At 32.3% G+C, this 12576-nt stretch overlaps 1 protein-coding gene across 2 annotated transcripts in view; it reads right to left on the reverse strand.

Annotated features, from left to right (window-relative positions):
* Positions 1-503: 503 nt before the first annotated feature.
* Positions 504-12576, reverse strand: part of ITFG1 (integrin alpha FG-GAP repeat containing 1) — a 276139-nt gene continuing 264066 nt past the window's right edge. For both annotated transcript variants that reach the window (XM_031954433.1, XM_003757229.4), the window contains 4 exons: positions 7810-7934; positions 7073-7155; positions 2210-2327; positions 504-908 (listed from right to left, as the gene is read on the reverse strand). In XM_031954433.1, the coding sequence (XP_031810293.1) occupies positions 849-908; positions 2210-2327; positions 7073-7155; positions 7810-7934 (386 nt within the window). In that variant the 3' untranslated portion in view covers positions 504-848. The remainder of the gene's footprint in view (positions 909-2209; positions 2328-7072; positions 7156-7809; positions 7935-12576) is intronic.

Consider the following 12576-nt stretch of genomic DNA (forward strand, 5'->3'; position numbering starts at 1 on the left):
TCATTCATCTTTTCTCTTAATTATGGTTGTAATTAGTAATATATTCTGTTGTTCTACTTTTGATTTTTAAATTTAAATTGCTTTATTTCCTAATTGGCTTCACAGAGTTCTTTGTATTTCTAATGCTTGTCATTCTTGATGGCATTATAGTATACTATTATATCAGTGTACCAGAATTTATTTAATCCTCCCTCTATTATTGAACATTTAAGGTTGCTTCTATTTTATTTATTTATTTTTTTTGGGGCAATCAATCACATATAATGATGCTATGAAAATCTCTGCCTCGTATACTAAAGTTTAGATTTCATTGCATGGGTAGATGATTTTAAAAAAAGAAAAGAAAAAGATCAAACTGATACAAGTTAGAAGCCTCTAGATAACTATCATAATGGATGTAAGTCCTTTGATACCTCTTTACCTTAGAATCATTTATAAAAATATAATTTGCATCAAAGGAATATAAATTGCAAGGTTAATATAGATAGCTCGAACACAAAAACTACTGATTTAAATTATTTTTATTTACACATGATGCTTTTTCTTTCATTATTTTTGGAAGACTTTTCAGTTTATAAATAGCACAGTACATGCAGTAGGACCCTGACCATGAAAAGAAAAAGTACAACTTTATTTAACAAAGATCAAAAATTATCCCAAAGTGCTTACCAAAAAGACCTTGTAATACACTTATACCTTAATACTTAACCAAATAAATACCAAGGAATGCAATATTTATAAATAGATGATTTAAAATAGCTCTCTTCCAATTCCGTTCTTCAAGTTAGCAGTTAGTATTTTGATTAAGCAAATGAACAGCAGCTTCATTATCACAAACTTAAGGCAGGTCACATAGCATCAAAATGAAACCGATGGGCTTCTTGGCGTTTTTCTCTATCATCTGCTTTCTGAAAAATAAAAGTTTGTAAAAATTTTAGATATTTTGCTACACATTCTGCTAACAAACATATTAATTCTAAGTCCAAGAAAAAATATTTTTTTCCTCTGATATTTTTGGCATTCTTATATCACAATACTCTCAAAATCACTTAGGCCATGGTTAATGATAGCAAGTTGTGATTTTAAACTGTTTTCTTGGGAAACATTTTAAGCACCTAAATTAATTTAGTAACTTATATCAGACCATTTGCTTTCTGCTATTTTAGAAAACAAGAGAAGTTAAAGATGGGCTGCCAGCCTGAGTCTTATCAGTCAAATTAAATCTTCTTAAATACTAGTTTCATGTTAATATTTCAGATACACGGGGGAATGATAATTTTTTGGAAATTGAGAGCATGTTATATCAGTACAATGACTATATTCTATTACCCCCCCCCCCCCCAGAAGAATAAAAAAGTCATGGTAAGTATAAAAATTATAATTTAAATGGACAATAATGATTACAGTTAGGTCAGATGTTAATTCTCATTGTCTGTTTTGTCAGGTGGAGATGATAGACAAAATAGGAGCAAAAATATGAAAACTGTGTGTGTGACATCTTGAAACTGAGTAGTTACATATTTAATACATAATTATACACAGATATAAAGTAGTCTCAGCATGCATAAATTTGTAAAACCAACTAATAAAGAATCCACTAATGATCTTGAGTTTTCTCTTTATATGAAATTGAGCACAAAATCCTCTTTCCTATCCTTCCCCACTTAATTCCCTCCTCCCGCCCCCCCCACCCCCCCTCGCTGATGGCCCTGAAAGCACAGAAAGTTGTTTAAATTAGTATATAGAACAATTGGTAAAGAGGCTTGCCAGTTTAAATCTCAAGGAAAACATATAACTTCCTTGTGCTTGGTTTTTTCATCTGTAAAATAGGAAGAACCTATAACAATCCTAACTAGGAGAGGGAAAATACATTTTTTAAGAGTACTGTAGATTTTTTTTCATGAAAACATATATTAATAAAACTTTTCAAGCCTTTCATAAAATGAGCAACGCATAGGTTTTATGTCTCTAAATTGCTTTAATATAAAATAGTCATCCTCCAGAACTGTGTTGATTTCCAAATGGTCTGATTAATTAGAAAGATATAAATAAGAGTCTCATCAGAGATTCTTGGCAGAAGTTGTTTCTTTTTAAATCAGCAATTTCTAGACACCATACATTTTGAATGAACACTGCTCTATTGAGTACTCCTATGCCAATTAATAAGCATGATACTATCCAAAGTAAACCTTCAATTAATTGAACATACCTTTTCCTGCCAATGTAATATGCCAATTATTGCTAAGATGAAAACACAAACACCGATGAGAGCTATAGCAGTCAGCAGTACGATGTTACTGGGAGTCAGATACAGTTTAGCACTCCAGCTAAAAACCAGAAAAGAGAAAATGCAAATTGCCTGTTTCCATAGAACCAACTAACATGTAATCATTTTAATTAAACAAAAAAAGCACAACAAAGTTTAGATAATGTCAAGCAGAGAGCAGCAAAGTGGTACAGTGGATACAGCACCAGCCCGAGTCTCGAGTTTTTGTCCTTGATTTTGACATATCACTAGCTCACTACATTTTATGGTCATACAGTTCCTTACTTATATATTCCTCATGCTCCACTTTGAACATAGGTCATTAGTAGAAATAAGCTGCAGCCCATATACACCTCAGACCTCTCTCCATTGCCACTTGAGACAACTTTGATTCCTCTGGGATTGGTTAGCTCAAAATTTGCAACAACAGAGTATTATCAGCAGAATGTTTTTGTCTTATGCTTTTCCTCTTTTTCTCAGCCAAACTGAGAAATCCTCTATTTTTGTATTTATTCACTTACTGCTATTATATACATATGTAAATGCATAAAACACATATATAGGCATATAAGCACATATATTGTCTGTGTATGTACACATATGTGTACACATTGCCTAGCAATATATATGGGATATAATAGATACTTAATAATTCCTTGCTGATTGACTGACTGATTGTTGAAATGATGGAGCTTATTATTGGGGAACTGCTTAGGATCATTAAAATCAATGAATAGTTTCCCAAGTTCATTCTAGCCTCCTGTTCTCTTCTTGGTCAAATGAAGTCTAATTCATTGTCCATATGCATTACCTGCTCCAGGTCTGTGCATTAATATACTAACTTGTAGAGGTTCATAGTCAGTGGGGAAACTCTGGGTAAGGTATAAGATCCTTCAGCCCAGAGGGAACCTGCTAACAATGTCTAGTTCGGTTCCCCAGCTCCCCTAAGGGCTCTCGGCCTTCCTGAGAAGTCAAGGGGCAGTGACAACCTGTGCTGAGATTGAGGCAGAGTGATACCAGGTGGTAAACTACGTACAATAGCAAGTTGTTTATGTGGTCCCATGTGCTCAGTGTTGTTTATATTACATTATATAAAGAGGAAAGTCCTTGAAATAAACGGACTCCATTTTTCCATCATCCTTGGGAGTCCTGCTTTGTCACTTCTCAACTAGAAAGCAGGATATTTTAATCACCCTGGTATGGGGACTATAGAAAGCACCAGTATGTTTTGTTACCCCAACTTGGGGGCTCTAGAAAGCAGGACACAACACTAACTCAATGCCCTAGTTGTGTAATTTGCATGCCATAGTTTTGATAATAGACATTTTTCATAATTTAGATGTTTTTGTATGGCCTGTTAGGCTGATGATCTTTTTTTTCCAAAATCATGGATTTTAGTGATTATAATAAGGTGACTCAATACTTTTATAAAAAGCAGCAATTGGAAGATCTTACAATCTTTAGGGGATCCTCCATTCTGATAGCATTCAGAGCATCCTCCATGACAATAAAGAATACCTATAGTGAATACACACACACTCTCGTGTGCGCACACACACACACACACACACACACACTCTCTCCCTTTCTGTCTTGCATCTCTCCAAGAGTTAATAATTAGAGAATTATAGAATATGGCTATTTATCAAGGAAACTTATATTATCTTAACATATGTACTTAAGACTACTTGTGGGGAAAGAAACTTTAAAGCCTAAATACTTTATTCATTAAACAACACTCATTATGTTAACTGAGTAACCATAAAGACATGGTTATAAAGATTGGTTATTTGCTAAATCTTCATTTAAACAAATGTACTTTACCTAATATTTCAGTACTGAATTAACTTCTTTGAATGCTAAATCTAAAGTTGAACGACTTAAGACTTAGATAATACTATGTGACTGACATTAGTGTAATGTTTTATTGATATATATATATATATATATATATATATATCTCATATATATGAAACTGTATATTACCTTTTAAAATAACCAGATATGAAAAGCTTCTAAAGTACATTTGCTTCATGAAAGGCTATCTAGCATTTGTTGGTGTTTACATTTATTTATCATTTTCTTTCATTGATTTCTGTCAAAATGAGGTAGGAAGCATGCCTTGGATTTACATTGAAACCAATCACAAAAAATATTGCAAAACCCAAGGCCTAGATAGAGCATGATTAAAAAGTCCACACTATACAACCTAGTTAAACATGCAGAGCGATGAGGCACAGCTCATAGTTTATAACCAATGCTGCAGGGACCAATATGTAGAAAGAGAACTTTCTGTTCTCTTTGAGAACAGTTATATATTCGTTTAAAAAGTTTAATAAAGTTAAGATCATTCTGATGAATAGCAAGTAGATATTGACTTCTCAGAGGACCATAATTAAAATTTATTGACCAGTAAGGTTAGCCACTAGTCAATATATCTCAAAATATACTGAAAGCTGAAATCAATGTGTGTTTTATTATGTACATAAATTTGAAAAGATAATTTATTCTGAAACAGTAAGATGATAAAAATATTTAGAGGTTTGTGGTAGAAAAAGATTTAATAGAAATGGAAGTAAAAATCCAGTGAAGAAGAACTTAAAGAAAATAAGTATTATTAATTATATCGAGTTAATTCCTCAAATTACCTAATTTATGAAAATGGAGGAGGGGGAAAACTTTTTTTGTTCCTAGTTCCATTTTGATTCAGTTGAATTATAATATATTTCTCTTACTGGATTAAGCAGAAGGAAAAAATCTAGCTTAAGAAAGCAAATCAATTATCAATATGACATTATATTAAAAAACTAGAGTCTACATAACAAGCCTATACTATTATCTCTGCCTCTCAAACCAAAACCAAAATCTTTAGCCATATCTATTTCTTGATTACATACTACTACTAATGATAACATCACAATTTCTGCTAACTAGCATTTATATGATGTTTTAAGCTTTGCAAAGTACTACACATTCTTTCTCATTCTAATTTAATCAAAGATATCTATGTATGTTTATATGTTTATATTATGTGTAATCAATTATAGAATGTACAAATATTTTATATATCCCTATCAGGCAGTTGAATGGCTCAGTGGATAGAATGCTGAGCTTGGACTCTATAAGATAGTAGGTCTATGAGGTTATGAAGAATCAGCCATGACTAAATAACAACTCTGTGTGTGTGTGTGTGTGTGTGTGTGTGTGTGTGTTTCTGTCTTTCTCTCTCTGTCTCTTATTCTTTCTCTTTCTCTCTCCCTCCGTTTTTCTCTCCTTGTCTCGATAGCTTATAGCATTTTGCAAAACTTAAACATGTTATCTCATTTGGCCTTTACAACAACCCAGGAAACTTGGTGCTATTATCCTCATTTTATAGATGAAGAATCTGAAATTAAGAAATTAAGTGACTTGCCTACTCTTGTTTTCATATAGCTTAGAAACAGAAATTTCCAAATTTAAGCTTTTAGATAACAGAATAAAAACTATTCTAATTCAGTTAAAAAGTACTCTTAAAACTCAAATAATTTGTTTGACAAGTAGAATGGCATAGTACCTTAGAATTAGTAATAGGTCCAAGTCAAAACCAAAAAAGGTCATTAAAAAGTACCCAAGAATCTTTGCAGGCTATATATTGACTTAGAAAACCACATATTAACATTATCTATATTTTATTGCATTTTTGTTTACGTATTTTCAAAATACATTTTAATCTGGTTCTTATTGAAATGTAACATGTTTGACAACTTTGCCTTACTTTAATAAGTGCTGAGCAAAAGTTTTTTAAATATTAGCTCACAAAGCTAATAATTGCCTGAGACAGGATTTGAACTCAGAACTTCCTGACTCCAAAACCAGCATTTTATGTACTATGTCAGCAGGCTATTCCTAGTTTAATACTATATTAAAGCAGACAAATCAATAACCAAAAGTTCTCCTGTTTAATTTAATTCAATCTAATTTAAAAATTAGATAAATAGATAGATAGATAGAGGAGGCCTTGATAAGGCCTAGGTTCCAATCATATTTCTGAATCTCTCAGCTCTTAGCAATTCAGGTGATTCTCTTTCTAACTCTAAGATGTAGAACTTTTTTCTATAACAGACATTCTCCATATAATTTTATGAAATTATAGCTTCATATGAAAAGAAAATACCACTATGGCTATGATCAGAAAGTATGTTCAGTAGAACATGTAGGATTCATTATTCTACATAGATCTATATTCATTATAGAGGAAGTAGAGAAAAAACAGCCTGTGTATATTCTCATGATATGAGATCTGGCTAATATACGATTTATTTTTCACAAAAAATTAAAAAGCTCAAATAAATAACTTTATTATTTTATACTTTAAAAAGAGATTACAATTAACATAGTTAAAGGAAAGAAAATGATAGCCATTTAGGACTGAAAAATAAAAAGTTCAATCCATTGCAAATCAAATACAAATAAACAGCAGTGAATATTAGAAAACCATTTCTATTAAATTGTTATTACCCTGAAATTCTAGAATATGCAGTTGTTAAATGAAGAACAATTTACTTAACTAATACATGTATAAATTTCAAATTAGTTAACCTGCTGTTCTTCTAATAGAATTTAATTTGTTCCTCATGAAAAGTGTCAGAGACCTTTTCTGTAGGCATGCTTAAGTCTTCTAAGGTTTCCTTTAAAGAAATTAAGTAATGGCACTCATACTGGAGCACAGCAGGAGCTAGAGAGGTTTTCTCTGAGATGTAACTGCATCTCTGATTTGCACAGTTGACGGTATCATTTTACCAAATTTAGTTCAAGTACTGACATTACCTCCGAGGAATATTGTGTGGATATGGAATGACGATGAGTTGGGAGTTAGGGATGATTGCAGTCCACTCTTGTTTTCGTATAGCCTAGAAAAAGAATTTAAGACACTTTAAACTTTTAGATAATAGAATAAAACAATTCAATTCTAATTCAATTCAATTAACACTCTAAAACTCAAAATTGTTTGACAGGTAAAATGGCATAGTACCCTACAATAGCATCGTCTAAGTCATATCCAAAGAAGGTCATTAAAAGGTACCTAAGGAGCCCTGCAGGACCCCTGCAGGCTACATATTGACTTAGAAAACCCCATATTAATATTACCTATGTTTTACTATATTTTTATTTAAGTATTTCCAAAATAGATTTTAATCTGGTTCTCACTGAAATGTGGCATGTCTGATACCTTTGCCTTATACCAATAAATGCTGAGTAAAATTTTTTTGCTAGATTGAACTGAAAGTATACATTTATATCTGGATTGAATCATGAGTATGTATTATTAGTCTACTAGGATGTTTATGCCTTTATATTAAGTAAAAACCAAGGTAATTATTCTTAGGGCAATTCTTGGCAAAAAGTTAATCCAACTTTTTTTTTCAATTTATGTTTAAAAGTAGAGTAATTTTTAAAAATCAGATTATTTTTAGAAACAAAGTGATAAGTGACTCTGGGCAGCAAAAAAACCCAAAACTCAAAAAACAACCCCACCCCACCCCCCAAAAAACCTCTCAACTTACCTTTTCCCCTAATGGACGAGGAATGCCAACATAAAGGTGATCAAGAAAATTTGCACTTCGACCTAGACCCAGTACATTATAAGGCAACTGGAGAGATAAATGTGCTGACTGGCTGAGTTGCCCAGCTAGAAGTAAATACAAAAAACAGATAAACATTGTTAATATTGCTTTGTTTAATGAAATGCTAATGAAAAGTGAGATTCTTAAAAAATTTAAATGCACTTAAAATGCCCAATTATTCCAATCAAATTTTCAGGAAAGAACATAGACAGACAGTGAATAAAGATGAAAACAATTCACAAACCACAATAACTGATCAGTGCTTATGTAGTATTAACATTTTAGGTATTATTCTAGATGCCAATCATATATTTAAGATGATCATGGACATAAACACTCCAAATTTATGGCATCATCATTATTTTCATCATCATTGTCACTGTCATGGTCATTGTCATTATCTTGATGTGGAAATGGAAAGGTTTATAATGGCAATTCAGGACAAGGTCACTGCCATGAGAAACTACAGAAAAGTCAATGTTTTGAAGCCTGGATTCAATGATCAATGTAGGTTATGTAAGGGATTAATAGAAAATGTAGCATGTTGCTATAGGCTGTAAAAGTTTAGCATTTATCAAATACCCAGTAATACATAGATAAAGTGGCTAGAATTATATATCAGAGACAACCTCTCATCAACTGGCATATTGTATATGTGTGTGTGTGTGTGTGTGTGTGTGCATGTGTGCACGTGTGTGCTTGATAGTGATTTTAAAAAGTGACTTCTTTTAAAATGTTTTATAGATCTTTTTTTCTTTTCTTTTTTAATACCACTGTCATTTAATAAACCCTCAATTACAAGCTAATATGGCTAAGGCAAACAAAGCAACACATTGGATGGGAATGAAAATGTATGGTTAATCCTGTACCTGCATCTAGCAACAGGAGGCATAATCATTATTAGTCCTCTAAAGATAGGCCTTAGAAAGAATTTTATTTATATAACAGATTAGCTATGTGGGTCTTACTTCTAAATTACAGGACATATGGGCACAATGTAAAGAAAGCATTTCCAGATACCATGCTATCATAACTAATGATCGCCATTGTAGATGCCTTCTGAGAGTGAAGACCTAGCTCAGATGGTACTTACTTCATAAGAACATAATTTGATGTACTAGTTAGACATCTTTTTTCCCTTGGACTTTGAATAACATTTTCTATGGAATTCTCTTATAACATTCTGTTTTTCATTATTATATTACATATTTGTGGCCCTCATTTTGAGGATATATGTTATAAGTTACATGGGGAAAAGATTATTTCTAAATTGTTTTTTTTTCACCTTACTAATAGAGTACTCTGGATATAGCAGATGCTTAGTAAATGGCAACAATGAATGGAAGATGCCAACATATTAATTGATTCTGTAGATAAAACTATGACAACTAAGAATAACTATGGAATACCTGTCAAAATACTGTACAAATGCTAAACTTAAGTGGGTAGAATAATTTGCCTTATATTCTACTTATACAGTTAGAAAATTACAGCAATTCTTGACCTAAGTAAAATAAGAATATTCTTCTTAAAAAGCTCTATAATTTTATTGACTATCTACCTATATATATTTATAAATATATATATAAATATAAATATATATTTGGGTGGTGGTGATGTGAGGAAATAAGATTTGTGATTTGATTGCTATAGGAAACTTCCAATATGGAAACCATTCTACTATGCAGGTTGGCACCTGCTCTGTAGTTTATATGTTCTTAGAAAGTATCTTGGGACACTCAGAAATTAATTGATTTTCCAAGGAGTTCACATTGACGAGATTAACCTAAACTTACTTCTTGACTTGGTTATTTGCTACAACATACTGCCTTTCATACCCATTATTATGATAGTGTAACCTCTGTGAACTTCATCAAAGTTGAAAGTTAGGAGGACAAAAAAACAGAAATATTGAAATGTAAGACCTTTCAGATATAAAGGAAAGGATCTGAAATTTTACTAGCTCAGTTATCTATGAATAAGGTCATCAGAAACAATTAACCCCTAGGGCAGAAGTGTCAATCTGAAACATTTAAATGTAATTGGGAAATGTTGAACAATATTAAATATATATAATATATATTTGTGGTTTTTAAAATCTATGTAGACCAAAGGGATCTTTTTCTACTTGAGTTTGACAGCATTGCCCTAAGGCATAACCTTTCTTCATATCCTTATCTTCAGCCATTCATTTGCATAAGTCAACCAAGTAATTCCTGTAATTCTCTCTTCTATGTATACACAGACACATACATACATATAGGAGGACAAAAAGACATTACTCTAGATATTTGATCTATTTCCCAAAGCAAAATATTTTCTGTTTCTTCCTTATTTATATCATATTATAAACAATTTTTAACATGACAAACATTTTTAGAAATGAGCATTTCTATACATAAAGAATACAAAGAGATGGTATATGAAACAGCAAATCTTACATATAGATTTTCTTTTCTTTTTCTTTTTTTGAGGCAATTGGGTTAAGTGACTTGGCCCAGGATCACATAACTAGGAAGTGTTAAGTGTATGAGGCCAGATTTAAACTCAGATCTTCCTGACTTCTGGGCTAGTGCTTTATCCACTGCGCCACCTAGCTGCCCCTTACATATAGCTTTTGTTACATATATATATATATATATATATATATATATATATATATATATATATATATATATATTAACCTATACACACATATGAACTTAACATGGTAGCACCAACACCTGCTTATGTACTATACATATATGTAGAATCTGAATTTTTTTGCTTGCTTCTGTTATTTAAAAAAATGTTTCATTTATCTTTCCTCCTCTCTTCTATGTTGCCTCCCCCTTTCCCCTTTCTCCTCTCCTTTCTCCTCTCTCCTCTCCTTTCTCCTCTCCTCTCCTCTCCATTCTCCTCTCCTCTCCTCTCCTTTCTCCTCTCCTCTCCTCTCCTTTCTCCTCTCCTCTCCTTTCTCCTCTCCTCTCCTTTCTCCTCTCCTTTCTCCTCTCCTCTCCTCTCCTTTCTCCTCTCCTCTCCTCTCCTTTCTCCTCTCCTCTCCTCTCCTTTCTCCTCTCCTTTCTCCTCTCCTCTCCTTTCTCCTCTCCTCTCCTCTCCTTTCTCCTCTCCTCTCCTCTCCTTTCTCCTCTCCTCTCCTCTCCTCTGCTCTCCTTTCCCTCCCTCCCTCCCTTCCTTCCTTCCTTCCTTCCTTCCTTCCTTCCTTCCTTCCTTCCATCCATCCTTCCTTACTTCCTTCCTTCCTTCCATCCATCCATCATAGTAACTTTTTGAGTAGACATAAGGGAATGGATGTGAATGACATAGCAGAGGTACAAAAAATACAATTTGGCAATGCACTGTTCTGTATCCTCCCTTCCACAGCTAAAACCCAAAGGGAAAAAAAAACCTATCCATAATACCCACTGTCTCCAATTTGTCATTTTACAACTCTTTTCTTAATCCCTTGCAATTTGGCTTCCAACCTCACCACTTATCTGAAAATTCTTTTCCTAAGGCTACTAATGAATTCAGTTGTGAAATTTGATGGTTTTTCCTTAGTTTTTTTTTTTTTTTTTTAAAGCATTTATCTTGGTTAATCACCTCTATTTCCTCTTAGGTTTTTATGATAACATTATCTCTAGGTTCTTTCCTGGCTTATCTGGCCTTAATTGTTTTCTTTATGGAATCATTATCCTTATATTGCCTCTTACGTATGCATTTAAATCAGAACTCTCTCCTTACTCTTTTTCTTGATTATTTCCATCAGATTTCATGGATTTAATTATCACCTATAGGCAGATGACTCTCTAATCTATATATATCTAATTCTACTCTCTCCAAAGCTCTAGACCTGCAACAGAAATTTTTGGACATTGCCAAATGAACATCTCATTACCACTTGAAATTCAACATGTTTAAAACAGAATTTATTATTTTTTACCTTTTGGCTCCACAAAATTATACTAAATTCTCTATTTCTATGGACAGTATCATTATTTCCCTACCTCGATTTACAACATTAGCATTATACTGGACTCTACACTTTCTTTATCTAAATCAGCTGCCAAATATTGCTAATTTACCTTCCATAATATATTTCATATTAGTTCCTTTCTTTTCATCTATATGGCTATCACCCTTATTACCTCTCACTCAGGTGAAATAACTTCCTAAGTGGTCTTCCTGAAGCAGATTCTCCCTTCTAATATATTTTCCATACAGTTGCTGAATTGATATTCCTACAGTAAAGTTCTGACTATATCTTTTTCTTTCCAATAAACACTAGTGGCTCCCTCTTGCTTTTATGGTTAAATACGAAGTCAGCCACAATCTGGGTGTACTCTTAATTTTTTTTAGGTTACATATGTACATTTTAATTTATTTTTCCTAGGTTATACATGTACATTCAATTTTCTTTCTTTTTTTTTTTACATATTTCTTTTTTGTTTTTTAGGTTATACATGTACATTTATTATTTTATTTTATTTTTTAAGGCTATAAATGTACATTCTTTTATACATACTTTTTTTTTTACATATTTCTTTATGAGTTATGTTGGGAAGAAAAATCAGGGCAAAAGGGAAAGATGAGAAAGAAAAAAAAACAGAAGAAAGATGAAAATAGCATTCTTCAATCCACATTCAGTCTTCATAATTCTCTTTCTGGTTGTAGATGGCATTTTCCACCCAAAGTTTGTTGGAAATGCCTTGGATCACCAAATTGCTA

The sequence above is a fragment of the Sarcophilus harrisii genome, chromosome 2 (genome assembly GCF_902635505.1).
Source record: "Sarcophilus harrisii chromosome 2, mSarHar1.11, whole genome shotgun sequence".
NCBI classification, from domain to species: domain Eukaryota; kingdom Metazoa; phylum Chordata; class Mammalia; order Dasyuromorphia; family Dasyuridae; genus Sarcophilus; species Sarcophilus harrisii.